Source organism: Myxocyprinus asiaticus, chromosome 39 (assembly GCF_019703515.2).
Source record: "Myxocyprinus asiaticus isolate MX2 ecotype Aquarium Trade chromosome 39, UBuf_Myxa_2, whole genome shotgun sequence".
Classification (NCBI taxonomy): domain Eukaryota; kingdom Metazoa; phylum Chordata; class Actinopteri; order Cypriniformes; family Catostomidae; genus Myxocyprinus; species Myxocyprinus asiaticus.
The window spans coordinates 21765349-21783646 of record NC_059382.1 but is presented as its reverse complement, the minus strand read 5'-3'; the positions used below and the strand labels follow the sequence as shown (position 1 = coordinate 21783646).

The window sequence follows — 18298 nt, the reverse complement described above, 5'->3', positions numbered from 1 at the left end:
GGAGACATTAGTAAAGGAAGGCTTTCTTGGAAGAACCACAGCATTTTCTTGTTCCCAGACTTTGCGAATTGGACTAGAGAGAAGCGTGATCAATTCATGGAATGCAAGAAAATTTTACACTAATGGAAGGTCACTTTTGCACTGGTATTCCCAGACAAATTGAGAATAGATGCTAAGGATGGCCGTAAAACCTTCAAATGCCCACAGCAAGCGATGTCCTTCATAAAGTCAGTGGAATGAGCAAGTCATCTCGTTGTACTCACATTGCAGCCGAGTGGACCGGCTCACTGAACATTCGCTTGACTGTTTGGAGATTCTGCGCACTTTTTTTTTTGTGCTGGTTCTGCCTAGCAGCTGGAATTTATTTTGTAGAGTGGCACACCTTTGGGATATTTTTTTGGATGAATCTACATGCTCCTTGTGCTTATTTCTCCTGTTGTTTGGGGTTTGTTTTGTGGAGTATTTCTTGCAAAGACATTGGAGTGATTAAGCCATTTGTTTGCACTCATGTTGCAGCCGAGTGGAACGGCTCACTGAACATTCGTTTGACTGTTTGAAGAATCTGTGTGTTCTTTTTGTGCTGGTTCCGCCTAGCGGCTGAAGTTTATTTTGTAGAGTAACACACTTTCAGGACAGTTTTATGGATGAAGCTACACACTCTTTGTGCATATTCCGTCTATTGGCTGGAGTTTGTTTTATAGATTATCTTTTGCTGTGTAATTCTATCTCACAAAATTTGTATAGAAATACCGGACTTGAGCAATCGGACGGTACAATTGTCACGGGGGTTCTCGTTGACGTACATGGACTATTTGAGTTTGGAGGGATGGATGCCAGTTGGTGCTGTCGTGCGTGGGGTTAATGCACAATTTTTTTTTTTTTTCTGGGTGATGTTTGAGTTTTGATGGGTGCACTAACGTTGGAATGTGGTCTTTATAATCTTGTTTTTGACACACAATCTATTTTTTCTTATATGTCAAATGTTAATATGAGTGGATTGTCTCTCTTCACGTGGAATGTGAATGGGTTGGGCACCCCATAAAAAGAAGGAAGGTTATTTCTCTTCTTAAGCGTAAAAAATATGATATAGTGTTTCTTCAAGAAACGCATCTTTCTCCGCAGGAAGCTGGAAAATTTTGAAAGATATGGGGTGGGCATTTTTTTTTATAGTGCTGGCTCGAGTAAGAGCAGGGGAGTCATTATGCTGATATGTAAACATCTACAAGTAAAGATAAATTAGGAAGAGTCATTATTGTTTTAGCTGAAATTCAGGGACAAAGTCTTATTTTGGCTAATATTTATGCACCTGACATTGATGATCAGGGCTTTTTTATAGATCTTGAAGGGATGCTGCAAGCCGCTGGCACCCCTCATGATATAATATTGGGAGGAGACTTTAATCTTTTGATGGACTCAGTCCTTGATCATAGTGAAGCAAAAGTGTGCAAGCCCCCTAGAGCAACACTGACGCTTCACAGGATGTGTAAAAATCTTGGTCTTACAGATATTTGAGAGACTTTTGAACCCATCTGGTAGGGACTATAATTTTTTTTCTTCAGTCCATAAGATTTACTCTAGATTTCTTTTTTTATATCTAAGTCCCTCATTTCATCTGTCGTTGATTGCTCAATTGGAAACATTTTAGTCTCAGATCATGCCCTGGTGTGTTTAGAGGTGTTGCCACATATGAAGAAAAGGAAATCATATAGCTCATATTAGCTCTTTAATGTATCCCTTTTGCAAAATCCTGAATTCCAACAAATGCTTAAGGCTGAAATCAGTGTCTATATGGAGACCAACTGGTCCGCAGTACCCTCTGTGGGAGTGGCTTGGGAGGCACTTAAGGCAGTTCTTAGTGGCCGGATCATACAGTATGCTGCATTCACCAAAAATTCCAAAGCACAAGAACTCATGGAATTGGAAGGGAATTTTAAAAGCGCTGAGGCAGAGCTGAAGCGCCAATTGTTGTCTAATGGCCTCAGAGAATTGACCCGATTGAAATACAGATATAATACTATTTTGTCAGGGAAGGTGGAGTTTTGTCTATTCAGGGCAAGACAGTCATACTTTGAGTCGGGGGACAACAACAGAGAGAGTCTTTTTCTACCATTCCCTCAGTGAAATCTGCTGGTGGTGAAATATTTACCTCAGCCATTGACATTAATAATGCTTTTAAAGAATTCTATCTTGATCTTTATAGTTCCACATCTTCAACGACTGAAGAGGATATTAGAAACTTTGTGGAACCATTAGAACTTTCTAAACTATTGGCTAAGCAAAAAAATTCTCTTGATTCTGAGATAATCTTGGAGGAGCTTGGCGAGGTAATTAAGGCCTTGCCTACAGGCAAGGCTCCAGGGCCATTTAGATCTTATGCTACAGAACTGGCTCCACATTTGCTAGATGTTTATACGGAATCATTAAAGAATGGAAAGCTTCCACCAACCATGACACAAGCCCGGATCAGTCTGATTCTTAAAAAGGACAAAGATACAAGTGAGTGTAAGAGTTACCGTCCAATTTCCCTGATCCAGCTAGACGTTAAAATATTGTAAAAATTTTTGGCTAACTGATTAAGTAAAGTTATGACATACATATAGATCAGGTGGGGTTTATTCGGGCCATAGCTCTTCTGATAACATTAGGCGTTTCATCAATATCATATGGTCAGTGACGAATGATCAGACTGCTGTCACTGCCATCTCACTTGATGCCGAAAAGGCGTTTGATATGGTAGATTGGGATTATCTTTTTAAGATTTTGGAAATGTACAGGTTCGGGAACACTTTTATTGGATGGATTAAGTTACTTTATAGACACCCGGTAGTGGTGTAGATTAATTTCAGATTATTTTACTCTGGATAGGGGCACCCAGCAGGGTTGCCCTCTTTCCCCATTATTGTTCTGTCTTGCCCTGGAACCATTAGCAGCCGCGATAAGAAAGGAGGATGATTTTCCAGGGGTGATGGCGGGAGGTGTGGCGCATAAGCTTTTGCTTTACGCAGATGATATTTTATTATTTGTCTCTGACCCCACTAGATCTATGCCTTGCCCTCACAGAATTATTAATTCCTTTTCTAAGTTCTCAGGATACTGAGCTAATTGGTCTAAATCCAAAGCTTTGGCTCTGACAGCGTACTGCCCGGTAACAGCTTTTCAGCCGGGCGCCTTCCAGTGGCCCAAACAGGGCATTAAGTATTTGGGTATTTTATTCCCAGCAAATTTGTCTGATTTAGTTAGGTTTAATTTTGACCCTTTAATAAAAAAGGTTTTCGAGCGATGTGGGCAGGTGGGCTTCATTACATTTATCTATGATTGGGAAGGTTAATGTTATTAAAATGAATTGTATTCCAAAATTCAACTACCTGCTACAATCTCTCCCTATAGAGTTCCCCCTCTCTTATTTCAAGCAGTTTGATAGCATAGCAAAGTCCTTCATTTGGAATGGTAAGCATCCCAAATTACACTCCAGCAAATTACATAGGCCGATTGACAAAGGTGGGCTAGGCCTACCCAAGATTTTGTTTTATTATTATGCATTCGGTCTCAGACATTTGGCTAATTGGTCGCTTCCACCTGAGAGAGCCCATCCCTGGTTTTGTATCGAACAGGAAGTTCTTGCCCCTATTTCGCCATTGCAAAGCCTTTCTATCAAACAAACCGGAGAAGTTAAGGTACACCCTGTTATCTCACATTTGCACTCAGTATGGACAAAAGTATCCAGAGTGTTTAATTCGGACATTTATTTAAATGTTGCTTCGAGCATGTGGCTGAATCCAACATTATGTATTAATAAGTCCCCTTTCTGCTGGACAGAGTGGATTGTGAGGGAGGTTAATATGCTCGGTGACCTATATGAGAGTGAAGTGTTGAGGTCCTTTGAAAATATGGCTCAACATTTTGGGATTCCCAGGTCTCAATTCTTTAGGTATTTACAGCTGCGCCACCTGCTCTGTACTATTTTTGGGAGTAGCATACACCCTCCTAAAGTGGCAGATACTTTGAGATTGGTGATTACTGCTTTTGGAAAAGGTCATGAGGCATCAGTGTATTGCTCCCTGTTAATTCAGAGTCTGGGGGATGGAGCTTCAACTTCTTTCAAGAGATTGTGGGAGAAAGATTTAAACTTGGTATTGGAGGAGGGAATATGGGCTAGGATTCTAAAAAATGTGAAGTCTACATCTAGAGATGCAAGGGTGCACCTTATGCAATTTAAGGTTTTACATTGATTCTATTGGCCCCCCTCTTGATTGTATAGGCTTGGTCTTAAAGACACACCCACCTGCTGGCGATGCCAATCAGAAGATGGGGACACAACCCATGTTTTTTGGTGGTGTGTTAAGGTCCAAGAAGTTTGGTTGAGGGTTCAGAGTTTTATGTGTGACGTATTGGGCACTCAAATTTCATTTTGCCCCAGACTCTGTATTTTAGGCGATGGGGCGGTCATTAATATAGGAGATAAAATAATAAAAAATTAGGTCCTAGCCAGTGTTATGATTGGCAGACAGATCATACTTAGGGGATGGAAGTCGGCTGGAGCGCCCTCATTTCAAGAGTGGCACACAGAGATGAGCAGCGTAGTGGCATTTGAAGCAATGTCATATAGGAGGCTAGGCAACATAGATTTATTTAATAAAAAATGGGGCAGCTATTTAGCCTTTTTAGAAGGCTCTCAGGGAGGGGCAGTGGAGGGAGATTTGTAGTTTTAAATGTATGATATATATATTCTTAAGTGTTTCCTCTTGTCTATTATTTATTTATTTATTTTCTATTTGTATGTGTGTATACTTTAATTTTGTGTTGGACCACTGGATGTTTGTAGTGTGAGGGGGAATGTTCAGGGGGAGGGACATAAAATGTGATATAATTTGATTCTGTGTGTATGTTCTGTTTCATCAATCCTGTTTTTTTTTTGTTTTTTTTTATCAATAAAAAGTTAATATCAAAAGGAACAGATAACAGATTAAGTGGAAGTGTATATCAGCTAAAAATATCAGTGAAATCGATTGCCTGTCCATTTTGAGTTCTCACCATTTTGAAGTTGTACTGTTAAAGCATTTAACAATTTAAACATGCTCAACTTTCCATGTGTCTTTGAATTTCCCCACTGCAGTTGCCAAGCGCCCCTCCTCTGTGTCTTCACTGAGTGGGATCGTGAGCCGCATGGCCTCCTCAGGGGGTGCGTCCCGTGGGAGCTGCACCTCTGTAAACACAGTGTGCTCCGACAGTGACCGCGGTGCCAGTCTGAGCTCCTCCGCCTCCTCTGCTTCGCTGCAGGATGGACACTCTTCCTCCTCCTCCTCGTCGCTTCCCTACGGGGCTGTGCCGGCATACCCGGGGCCACAGCGTAATGGCTCCGACATCAGCCTGGACCTCACCCCTCTCTCATTGCTTGCAGGAGCTGGGCCCGCCTCCACAACACCACTGCCCAAACTTTCTCGCCTGGAAAGGGTGGCTCTGGAGATACTGGAGACTGAGCAGGCCTATGTGAGGGACCTGAAGAGCATTGTGGAGGTAAGGACCATAAAGATGTTGCTGTTGGGCCTCTACACTCATATATTGCCCCGTTTTGTAAAAACATGATTGCATAAAGCATAGCAACTGGTTAAAGTCAGCTCACATCAACATGAAATGGAAATTGAAATACAGTCCTATGAAATACGTTTAGTTTTTTTCCCAAAATTCTGTGTTTTCCATTTTAGTTCCATATTTGACAGTTTAATTCAGTTTTATCATTAAAATTGTGTCTAATCAAATAAAGTCATTAAAACAACAATCAAATGAAGATAGAATGATTCATTTTCAACACAACATTGCATTATTCTTTTAAATGAAGTGCTTTTATACAGATCCTCACAGCACAATCCAGAACTCAACATTTAAGTTTCTTTTGTCATATAAAGTGCTGCACAACTTTGAAGTGTGCAGCACATGCACTCTTTATATTTATTTAATTCGCAGTCTTTTGTGGTTTAATAATCACTCTAGAACATATCACTATTAATTGTGCATTCAAACATTCATTTGTTATCCCATATATGTCAAATTCTTTGACATTACATGTTTTATAGTTAAGTTAAAGTGGGGTCTGTGCTTCCTGAATTGCAGTAAATATAGGGCCCTAAGCATTTCAAAAGCATTTAACCAGCATCAATTGTGCTAAGGACATAAATGCTACCTCAGATTGTGCAGCTTGTTAAGGAGAGGTTTACTATTACTTTTTTAACATGACTTTTTCACCTGACTAGCACCTGATAGACAATAAAACGGCTAAAAATCCCACAGACTTGCATTAAAGGAGGGACCTAAGCCATATAGCAACACTTAGCAAACCACATAGCAACACATTATAAACCACTCTGTACACCTTAACAACTGCATAGCAAAGCCCTGGCAACCACCCACAATACTCTTGCATTAATGTCTTTAATGTTTTGAATGATGAAATGTGAATGTTAAACTCAAACAAGATGACTGAAAATTATGTGAATAATATTATTTTATACTATTATTATACTATTAACCTAACAGGTAGTTCTTTCTACTAAGCTATAAAAATGCTCAGTCATGTAAAATCCTCCTTTTCAGTTTTGGATGTATATCTCCCCACTCGCCCTCCCACCCTGTATGCAATCCAGGATTCAAAAGCTGAGCCTTTTCTCTGTGCCAGCGGTGATTTAAAATGTGATCATTGTGAGATTCTATTGTGCCATTCATCACACATTCAGGTGGAGCAAAGGAGGTCATGGCTCTGGATGAAAGCAGCAATAAATTCAAACTGTCACTTCAAACACATCTTTGTACTGCTTTTCATGTGCACAGCGCTGATCTGGTACATTAAGTAGGCTTTTTCTTAGCATTTCAAACACACACACACACACACACACACACACACACAATTCAGAATGTGCTGTAAATATAAGAGACTCATTGTGAATGGCTCTCAACACATTCATCATATTTCCATGCACAGCTTGCAGCAAGACACGTTTGACGTTTGACTAGGTGATTGTGATTTTGCCAAGTACAACGGGACAACATTCTTGTTTAAGAAACATAATTTGATGAGATCAGACAGAGAGGTGAGAGGGTTTTGTACTGAGTGACAGAGTCATTGTGAATGTGGTCTATCACAAAAGCTTACGCAGCCTTTGAGCTAATAGGAAAGTTGCCAGTGCTATTCGTTAACAGGTGTAATTCAGGTGTGTGTATATACAGCATGTTTGTGTCTGTTATCCTTTGTATCCCTGACTGATTGAGAGCAAAGGACCATGGGTACACATAGGCCCATAGGTTGGAGAATGCCTGAAATGTTACTCCTTTTCCCTTTTGCTGATGGTGTTGTGGCGGTTTGATATTGAAGTGGGGTGCCAGCCTGACAATTCATGTCAGTCCGTTTGTCAGTAATTCCATTAACTGCACAAAGGAAACATATATCACATCAAATACTCATTTATTTTATGACATTCATTTGGTCCCTTAAATATCCTGCTGTTCACCTTGAATGTTAATTTTTTCAAATTACACATCACAATCAAAAAGCTAAACTAATTCAGTGCATTCCATAAATTAATAACACAACCAGTACCATTTACAAAGTGTTTCAGGTCAATACATCATTCTACTGATTCAGTTCCTCAACCCAAAACAAATCAAAAAGTTCATGGAGAGTACTTCATAGTCATTTTATTTTCAGAATAACACTTGTACACTGTGTGAGCTCACATTTAATAATTTTCAATCATATGCTGGAATCCGTTTCAATCCCCACCCACTTTCTCATCTGTGGCAGCGGGGGCATGGTCAAGCATCCGTCTGGAGAGAGAGAAAGCGGTAAGGGCGCTTGCACCTGAGCTAGATTATGTTTAACACCTGTCTCTAATTCCAGTGAGCATGGGGAGAGCAGCATATAAGCAGCCACGTTACCAGCAGAGAGAGAGAGAGAGAGAGTCTGGCACAAGGAAGGCCACAGTGCTCCTGAAGCTGTTGTGTTTAATCTATTGTGTTTATGAAGCTGATGTGTTTAAGTAATTACGTGCCTGTGAAGCTGATGAGTTTGTGAAGTTGTAAAGCACTAAAGTGGCTGATTAAAAGTCTTACCTTAGCCTGGAAAACCCGCATCCCTGTGTTCTCCTTCCCTTCTTCTGTGAAGTCGTGTTACACTGGTGCCAAAACCCGGGACTTTGAAGTACGCCCTATGGAGTCTCCGCAGTTGGCCGAGATCCTCAAATCCCTCGCTGGCCTACACCAGACTCACCAACACTCCCTGCTTGAGCTTCGCCAAGACCAAGACTGCCGGTTCTTTGAGATCCTCCGAGATCAATCAGAGGACCGTCATGTGATTCGGAGCCTCCTCAGCCAGGAGAAAGCCCCGGCCACATCCCCAGACAACTACAGCCCCCTGCCCCCACCATGCTTCTGAAGATGGGGGCGAAGACGACCCGGAAGCCTTCCTTGACTTGATCGAGCAAACCGCTGAGATCTGGAGCTGGCCGCGTGACCAGTGGGTGGCCCGGCTCCTCCTGATGCTGTCCGGGGAAGGCCAGCTTGCTGCACAACAACTGCCGGTAGCTAACCTCCTGCCTACGAAGACCTGAAGAAGTCCATCCTGCAGCGGGTTGGCCGCAGTCCAGAGAAGTACTGCCAACTCTTCCGGTCCATGAAGCTGGAGAAGACCGGCCGCCCGTTTGCCTTCACCCAACGGCTCCGAGACACCTGCCGGAAATGGCTGCTGGTGGGGGATCGCAACATTGTGGGAATTGTCGACCAGGTGGTGCTGGAGCAGGTAATTCATCGACTGCCAAGAGGAACAGCAGAATGGGTCCAGTGCCACCGCCCGGTGTCACTGGAGGAAGCTGTTCAACTGGCGGAGGACCATATGGTGGCGTACCCGAGTGCGGAAGAGCCCTCCTACTCTCTCTCCCCTCCTCCTGTGTTTTCCCCACTCTCTTCCCCCTTCCCTCTGCTCTCTCACTCTGCTCTCTCCCCAGATCCCGTTCCTGCCCCACGGAGGCGAGGAGTCCCGTCACCGAGGCCAGTTCCCTGCACATGGGGGTCGATACCCCCAACATCTATGGTGCCCCACCTCTCTCCCCCTCAGGTGGAGGCGCCCGCTGACGCAGGTGCGGGTGTAGTGCCTGGGCCAGCCTGCTGGAGTTGCGGAGATCCGGGACACTTCCGGGATCAGTGCCCTGTGATAGATAGAGCTGGGGATGGTGGTCTGGATCCCCGACTCCGCAGGCTGCCCCCGACCAGGCCGGAGCATACCGGATACTGGTAAGTGTCAAGGGAGTACTCACCAAGCATTGGTCGACACGGGTTGTAATCAAACCACTATCCACCAACGCTTGGTTCAACACGAGGCCTTGGGCACAGCTAAAACAGTGAGGGTGAAATGTGTGCATGGGGATATTCACAACTACCCTGTGGTGACCCTTGTGATTAAATTTCAGGGAACAAAACATAGAGTGGAGGCTGCGGTAAGGTTCTGCCTCACCCATCCGCTGATTTTGGGGACTAATTGACCTGAATTTAGAAATGTATTAAAGGGAATATGCGTGGATGGGTCCTGCACTAAAGCGATGAGATGTGAAATGTGCGATGCTCTGGCAGGGGAGGCAGAGCCAGGGCCGTCTTCGTCTGCTCCACGTCAGGATGACGTTTACATTTACATTTACATTTATGCATTTGGCAGACGCTTTTATCCAAAGCGACTTACAGTGCACTTATTACAGGGACAATCCCCCTGGAGCAACCTGGAGTTAAGTGCCTTGCTCAAGGACACAATGGTGATGGCTGTGGGGATTGAACCAGCAATCTTCTGATTACCAGTTATGTGCTTTAGCCCACTATGCCACCACCACTCTACGTGAGGGGGGAGAGGCTGCAGCCCCTCCCGAAGGGGATTTCCCTTTGGAGCAGTCGCGAGACGAAACCCTCAAGCATGCCTTCGACCAAGTGAGAGTGATCAATGGTCAACAACTCCAGCCGAATGTCGCACTTTCATATCCCTATTTCGCAGTTATAAACGAGCGGTTGTATAGAGTGATGCAGGATGCTCAAACAAAGGAATATACAACCCAGCTCTTAATACCGCGGAGCCGTCAGGCAATGGTGTTCCAGGCAGCTCATTATAATCCCATGGTGGGTCATCTAGGGGAAAGAAAAACACTGAACCATCTGATAGCCTGTTTTTATTGGCCGGGCATTGGCGGCGATGTCCGCAGGTGGTGTGTGGCTTGCCGTAAATGTCAGCTGGTAAATCCACCGACCACCCCAAAAGCGCCATTGCGCCCCCTTCCGTTGATCGAGGTCCCCTTTGAGAGAATTGACATGGACTTTGTCGGGCCATTAGAGCAGTCAGCACGCAGACATCACTTTGTATTGGTCCTAGTGGACTATGCATCGCGATATCCGGAAGCAGTGCCTCTACGCAGCATCTCAGCACGTAGTGTTGCAGAGGCACATTTCAAAATAATCTCCCGGGTGGGGATTCCGAAAGAAATCCTCACCGATCAGGGTACAACATTTATGTCATGGACACTATGCAAGCTTTATGAATTATTGGGCATTAAGTCAATTCGCACCAGTGTTTACCATCCACAAACAGATGGCCTGGTGAAGCGATTTAATAAAACCCTTAGGAACATGATTCGTAAGTTTGTGCATGAGGATGCTAGAAATTGGGACAAATTATTTTATTTTTATTTTTTTTCATCAGTTTCATGCATCTGTTTGAATCAAGTTTTTATTTTGGTGGTTAAAACTGAGTGTCACCCTTTCAGTTTCTTTATTTATTGATTTTTTTTCTGACGATAGTTTCTCAACTCCGGATAAGCAGTTCGCTACGTGGTACAGTGTGGATATTAAACCACAAAAGGCTGTTATTTAATTATATAAATATGGTCTGTATATGCTGTGTGCTTCAAAGTGAATGAGCGCTCTGCTCTCTGTCATCTACTACACACACACAGCATGCATTAGGGTCATGATGCGTTGTTACAGTGTAAGAGTGACTCAGCACATTTACTTTGAAGTGTGCAGCATATGCACTCTTTATATTTACTTAATTCACAGTCTTTTGTGGTTTAATAATCACTCTAGAACATATCACTATTAATTGTGCATTCAAACATTCATTTGTTATCCCATATATGTCCAATTCTGTGACATTACATGTTTTATAGTTAAGTTATATGGGGGTCCATGCTTCCTGAATTGCAGTAAATATAGGGCCCTAAGCATTTCAAAAGCATTTAACCAGCATCAATTGTGCAAAGGACATAAATGCTACCTCAGGTTGTGCAGCTTGTTAAGGAGAGGTTTACTATTACTTTTTTAACATGACTTTTTCACCTGACTAGCACCTGATAGACAATAAAACGGCTAAAGATCCCACAGACTTACATTAAAGGAAGGACCTAAGCCATATAGCAACACTTAGCAAACCACATAGCAACACATTATAAACCACTCTGTACACCTTAACAACTGCATAGCAACGCCCTGGCAACCACCCACAATACTCTTGCATTAATGTCTTTAATGTTTTGAATGATGAAATGTGAATGTTAAACTCAAACAAGATGACTGAAAATTATGTGAATATTATTTTATACTATTATTATACTATTAACCTAACAGGTAGTACTTTCTACTAAGTTATAAAAATGCTCAGTCATGTAAAATCCTCATTTATTTTGTTATTTGCAGTACGAGAGGTCCCACAAGCCTCCACTGGGTTTTCCCCATTCGAGCTGCTGTATGAGCGGCGCCTGCGTGGCATGCTTGATGTCATGTGCGAAGCTTGGGAGGAGGGACCTTCAGACAGTAAGAATTACATTTAATACGTTCTTGATCTTAGAGCAAAACTCCACACCTTGGGGCAACTAACACAGGAGAATTTGCTCCAAGCTCAAGAACGACAGAGCTGACTGTATGACAGGGGAACTCGGCTACAGGAATTTGCACCGGGAGATAAGGTACTCGTATTACTCCCCACATCGAGCTCCAAATTACTCGCCAAGTGGCAAGGACCTTTTGAGGTCACACGACGAGTGGGGGATCTCGATTATGAGGTAAAGCGAACCGATAGAGGTCAAATATATCACCTTAACCTCCTAAAATTGTGGAGGGAGGCGGTCCCTGTGACGTTGGCTATGGTAGTTCCAGAGAGGGTGGAGCTCGGGCCAGAGATGAATACAAAACACAATTATTTCACCCTGGTCACTTGCGGAGACGACATATCACCGTATCAGCTCGCAGAGGTTGCCAAATTGCAACAGGAGTTTGAAGACATGTTTTCCCCTCTACCGGGTCATACGAACCTCATCCAGCACCACATCGAGACCGAGCCAGGGGTGGTGGTACGTAGCCGTCCCTACCGATTGCCCGAGCACAAAAAGAAAATTGTCCGGGAAGAATTGGATGCAATGCTCGATATGGGGTAATAGAGGAATCCCACAGCAATTGGTCCAGCCCGGTTGTTCTAGTTCCTAAGAGCAACGGGTCTGTATGGTTCTGTGTGGATTATAGAAAAGTTTAGAAAAGTCTAAATTTGACGCGTACTCAATGCCTCAAGTTAATGAGTTGCTTGATCGGTTAGGCACTGCTCGATTTTATTCGACACTGGATTTGACAAAGGGTTATTGGCATATCCCCTTGACACCAATTTCCCGTGAAAAAACAGCCTTCTCCACACCGTTTGGATTACATCAATTTGTGATGCTTCCGTTCGGTTTGTTTGGAGCCCCGGCTACGTTTCAGCATCTCATGGACCGAATCCTCAGACCGCATTCGGCTTACACAGCATCTGAGGGCAGTTCTGAGATCGCTGCGACGAGCGGGACTCACAGCAAACCCCAAGAAGTGCATGATTGGGTGGGTGGAGGTATGGTATCTTGGGTTCCGCTTGGACCACGGGCAGGTGCGTCCCCAAATTGACAAGACTGCAGTGATTGCGACCTGCCCGAGGCCCAAGACCAAAATGGGGTGAGACAGTTCATGGGGCTGGTTGGCTATTATAGGAGATTTGTGCCTAATTATTTGGACCAGCCCACTGACTGATCTCACTAAAAAGTGAGCTCCAGACCCGGTCCAGTGGCCGGAGCAGTATCAACAGGCATTCACGCAGGTTAAAGCCACACTTTGCGGGGGGCCGCTTTTACATTCACCCGATTTCTCTCTCCCTTTTGTCTTGCAGACGGACGCTTCAGACAGAAGGCTGGGGGCCGTACTCTCACAGGTGGTGGAGGGGGGGAGCGCCCGATGCTGTACATTAGCCGCAAGCTCTCGCTGAGGGAGACTGAGTACAGCACCGTAGAAAAGGAGTGTCTCGCCATTAAGTGGGCGGTCCTCACTCTCTGGTACTACCTGTTGGGGCGGGCCTTCACCCTCTGCTCGGATCATGCCCCACTCCAATGGCTTCACCGCATGAAAGATACCAACACGCGGATCACCCATTGGAATCTGGCTCTTCAGCCGTTTAAGTTCAAGGTGGTCCACAGACCGGGAGCGCAGATGGCTGTCACAGACTTCCTTTCCAGAAATGGGGGGGGAGTGGTAGACAGGCCGGATGTCTCCCTGGCCTGAGTCAGGCGGTGGGGATATGTGGCAGCGGGGGCATTGTCAAGCATCCGTCCAGAGAGAGAGAAAGCGGTAAGGGCGCTTGCACCTGAGCTAGATTATGTTTAACACCTGTCTCTAATTCCAGTGAGCATGGAGAAAGCGGCATATAAGCAGCCACGTGACCAGCAGAGAGAGAGAGCGAGTCTGGCACAAGGAAGGCCATGGTGCTCCTGAAGCTGTTGCATTTAATCTATTGTGTTTGTGAAGCTGATGTGTTTAAGTGACTATGTGCCTGTGAAGCTGATGAGTTTGTGAAGTTGTAAAGCACTAAAGTGTCCGATTAAAAGTCTTACCTGAGCCTAGAAAACCCTCTTCCCTGTGTTCTCCTTCCCTTCTGCTGTGAAGTCGTGTTACACCGTCTATCCCTTTTTCGTCACAGTTTAAAGTCACGTCAGGTGCACAAACAGCGTTAACTCCATTCGGGAAACCGTGCCATCAGTGTGAGAATCAATCCTAAAAAAAACGGCAATTAGTCACTCTGTTCCATGAACAACACTCCATTTAAAACAAGTAGAGGCTTGTGTCGCAGATAATGGAACTTATTCCGAGAGTTTGAACGGACTGAGCCGTGTATAGCGCTGGAGCGTTACCTGGATCTGAAGGTTATATTTTTTTCCGCTATGGAAATGATGTCATGCATTCCAGGGATAATAAAAAGCAATAATGTAAAGGGGAAGATCCCTTTTGGGGAGACTGTCACAGTGTATTTGAAGTCAAACTTTTCAGAAGCCAATAAAAAGAGAAGGCATGCAAGCCAATACTACTTTATGAAAAGATGCCTTCAGATCAAATAGCCATAAATCGGCTGTTGAAAGATGGGGATCATGCAAAGGAATGCTGCTGTTTTATCAATCTGTGGTCTCAAAATGGAGGCTGAGTGGTGGATGGCAGTTTCGAGACAAGAGTGCTGACTCTGGGATAAATGCATATGATGGCTGATTGGAGTCATACTGAACCGGGCTCTGCTTCTATTAGTAAGAGCGGTCTGGTTTTGATCGAAAGCGTAACAACAGAATGATGTCAAGTTTGCAGAAAACAAAATCCCATCATAAGAGCAGTGTGAGCTCAGAGTGAAAAGCTTTGGTGTGTGTTAGTAGTTTGTTTTGTGTTTGTGTGAGTTATTATTAGTTTGTGAACTGTTGTTTGGTGATGCTCAGATGCAGTGGATTCAGCTCATCTGTATGTTTGTGTTTTGGTGTGGGGAACTTTTAGGGGGATGTAGAGATTCCCCCTTTTCATTTCAGCAATATCTCAGCTAAGTAGGACAGGAAATTGGGGGATGAGGGGGGCTTGGCTGTAACCCCCATTCTGGGGCACAAGCAGAGATGGAAGGGGACTGCTTAAAAGAGAAGGACCGACTCCTTTTCCAAACTCCAAACTGACCTAGTTTCGCACACAAAGACTCTGAAAGTGTGTATAACTTCTGTTGCTCTCTCTCTCTCTCTCTCTTTCTCTCTCTTGCCCTACTCTACACTCCTCTATTGTCTGTCACCTTGCCAAACTTCCTCTCTGAGAGATAGCATCTTTCTTTCTTTCTTTCTTTCTTTCTTTCTTTCTTTCTTCATTGTTGTACTTTCTCTTTCTTGTCCATGTCTCATATGTGAACATTTACATTTTGCTTCTTGCCAGACTGGTTGTCATAACACACTTTATGTACACTCTAGTAAGTCATTTTGGTAAGAAAGTATCTGCCAAGGAAATGTGCATATAACTTATTGTTCCTTTGGTCCCTCTTGTCTTGCACACTCTCGTTTCATAACTCACAAAGTAATCCTCAGATTTCCCCTTGCAGCATGGATTTTCGCTCTTCCCTGAGTAGCTGTGTCATCACTCATCTCTTCATCCACCTCTCCAGTTTTGCCATGTGTCACACTCATGAGAGGTGTTCATTCAGGGGAATTCTCTGCAGCCTGTGGCAGAGTGTAAATCACTGTAATTACAGTGTTCCCATTGCCTTTTAAAGGTGCTGAATGCACCAGTCCCTTCTTTTCTGGCTCTTTTTTGCCCCCACCTCAGCATGTTTGCCTTCCCAGACACCTTGTGGCACTGGAAACAAACAGAAAAGGAAAAAGATCCCATGTTTTATGGCACAGGGAAAGAAGAGGGAGGGTGACAAAGAGAGCCCCTTATAAAGCCAGTCTTCCACTGTCTCACAGGTCTTATAACGTTTGTATATCTGTAGCTGTTTATTGACACAGTCAAGTTCAAATCTTTATTTAGTTTGTTTTGCCTGGTGGCTTTCTTTTGTTGGCTTCAGTGTCCGTGTTTTCTCTCGGGAGATTGTAACTGCCATTCTTGGCACTTTCCTGTACTTCTATTTCATCATGGTCTGTTGGAACTGATTTGTCTATTGATTAAAATGATGTTGGTTTTGGTCTCTAGACTGGCTAATTAGGGGTTAATGAGGCCAAGCATTGATAAAGTGACTGATGTGTAGATTAATAGCATCGCTCTGCCAGCCCAACAGCCTGGAACCAGGCTGCTCTTGTTACCATTAGCCTGAAATCTACAGTTTTGGCCCTTGTTGCACAAACATAGGTTGTAAAATATGATTAGCTTTTAGATTTAATTTTTTTAAATTTAGATTTACGTTTTCCTCATTAAGTCAAGAATGTATCTTCATAACAGCAGCATTATGATGATTATAGCATTAGCTATATAGCAAAACCACTTGAATTGGGAAACCTCACTAACCCGACATTGTTGGTTTTGGGTAAATGATAATTAATTATTAAGCAATGCTGTTGGCTAGTGACAAATCCATCTTTTTACTCAAATGATCCCAGCAAAATGTCTTCACTATCAAACAGCCTTGCATATCTGGTCACCAGCATATGTTGTTTTTTGGATGCTGGTCCCAGTATGGGATGCTGGAGTGCTGGTGTTTTTCGGAAGGCTTCTTAACTAGGTTAACTGGCAAGACTTCCTTGGTTAACCAGCATCACCAGGAGAAAGACCATGCAGCTTGACCAGCACTAACCAGCAAAACCAGGCTAGACCATGATGGTCTAATCTGGTCTTTTATCAGGGAGTAATATACAACCACTTCAAACCAAGGCGTGGAAAGACCTGGCAAGTTTGGTCACCCCCTGATTCTTTTCCATGTCTGTTCATCAGCGGGCGGCCTAAACCAACAGGCTTTGCGGGGCATGACGATGAGACCGTTTTCTCATGAGACCAGCTCTTGACTTTTTTCCAGGTCAGAGGTGAAAGAGCAGAGGGACGAAAAGATAAATATTGTTAGAAGGGAGCTTTTTAAACCCCATATTAGTTGCACGCTTTGCTTTCCTGTGTCGCTTTGTATGTTTACCCTGAAGATCACTGAGGGGCTCAAGTGTGGCGTCGACTGTAATTACATTACAGCCATTCTTGGTGTCGAGAGATCGTTCAGAGATGAGAGTCATGTCCTGCTATGATGGACCCATTTATAGTTAACACAGTCTCTTTTTAGTCCATGAATTATGAATGAGCTATGTGTGCTAAGTGTTTACAATGGAAAATGTGATGAAATAGAGGTAAATACAATTTCACAGGTCTCACGAGTTTTCAGAATTGCTAACAAATTGTTAAAATGCCTACTCTGATTTCTGTGAGGTCATTCATACTTTATCTTTCTGTGTTTCTCTCTCTCAGGACTATCTTGGCTGCATTATTGACTTTGGCGACTTGCCACTCAAACCCGAGGAAGTCAGCACCCTCTTCTGCAACATCGAGGACATTTACGAGTTTAACAGGTGGGTGTCTTCTTTCTACATTCTCTTTCGATTCCGCCTTGCTCTTTCTCTCACACTTGTCTTTTCAAGCTCTAGTGGTCATGTCTGAGTCAGAGATGTCTGCTTAGGTGACAATGGTGTCTGTTGAATTTGCCTCAGACACAATGGCTGGCCTGCAAGCCCTTGTCTGTCCCACCATGAGTAACAATGTGAATATGTCAGCCAAGATTGAGGGCACACTATTTTTGCAACACTTCCGCAGGCTCTCTCTGGTCTGCTGTACATGATCTGGAATGCTCTTCATGAGCCATTTTCTCTGCATTCGTCATATCTTACAGGTATTTTTAAAGCAGACGTGAAGCAAATGGTTTATTACATTGTGAGTTCATGCATGGTGTACAAAACTGTTTTGTTTGCCTTGTTATGTGCCTGCGTCACACTGTTTATTGCATATTATACGCTGTGTTAATTTCAGACACATACAAATTATTTTCTGCATTATTTTCTGTATTGCTTATCATAGAGCATTGAAGCCTCTTGCATAAAGAATTATGTTCTGACATCAGCTATCAAAAATGACATGAACTGAACTGTTACTGACAGATGGACTTGGAGATGTGTGCCGGAGAGGGTGTTGTTGAGGTCCTGAGAAGGATGTTTCTCATACCTCTCGTTTTTCCTCTCTGCTCTTTGCCCCTCAATGGTTCCTGCTAAAATAATTGTTTTTACTTTTTTTTTCTCTCTTTCTTTCTGTCCACGCCAAGTCAGTTTCATTCTGATGGCATTAGTTTGTGTTGAAATTGAACATGGCGCCTTACCGCCAGTTCTTGTGGGAAATCAGCTTGGCTGTGTCGAAAGTAGAAAATCTGACAAATTCTTGGGTGTCCCCAAGACCTCATTTGATAAAACTTCCTTTAATAAAAAATTGTGGTGCTTTTGTTGCCACCTGAGCTGCTTTC

General features: G+C 43.6%; 1 protein-coding gene across 3 annotated transcripts in view; it reads left to right on the top strand.

The window, feature by feature from the left end:
• LOC127429736 (pleckstrin homology domain-containing family G member 2-like) overlaps window positions 1-18298 on the top strand; it is a 53605-nt gene that overhangs the window by 21144 nt on the left and 14163 nt on the right. For all 3 annotated transcript variants that reach the window (XM_051678864.1, XM_051678866.1, XM_051678865.1), the window contains 2 exons: window positions 5114-5514; window positions 17260-17360. In XM_051678864.1, coding sequence (XP_051534824.1) covers window positions 5114-5514; window positions 17260-17360 — 502 coding nt within the window. The remainder of the gene's footprint in view (window positions 1-5113; window positions 5515-17259; window positions 17361-18298) is intronic.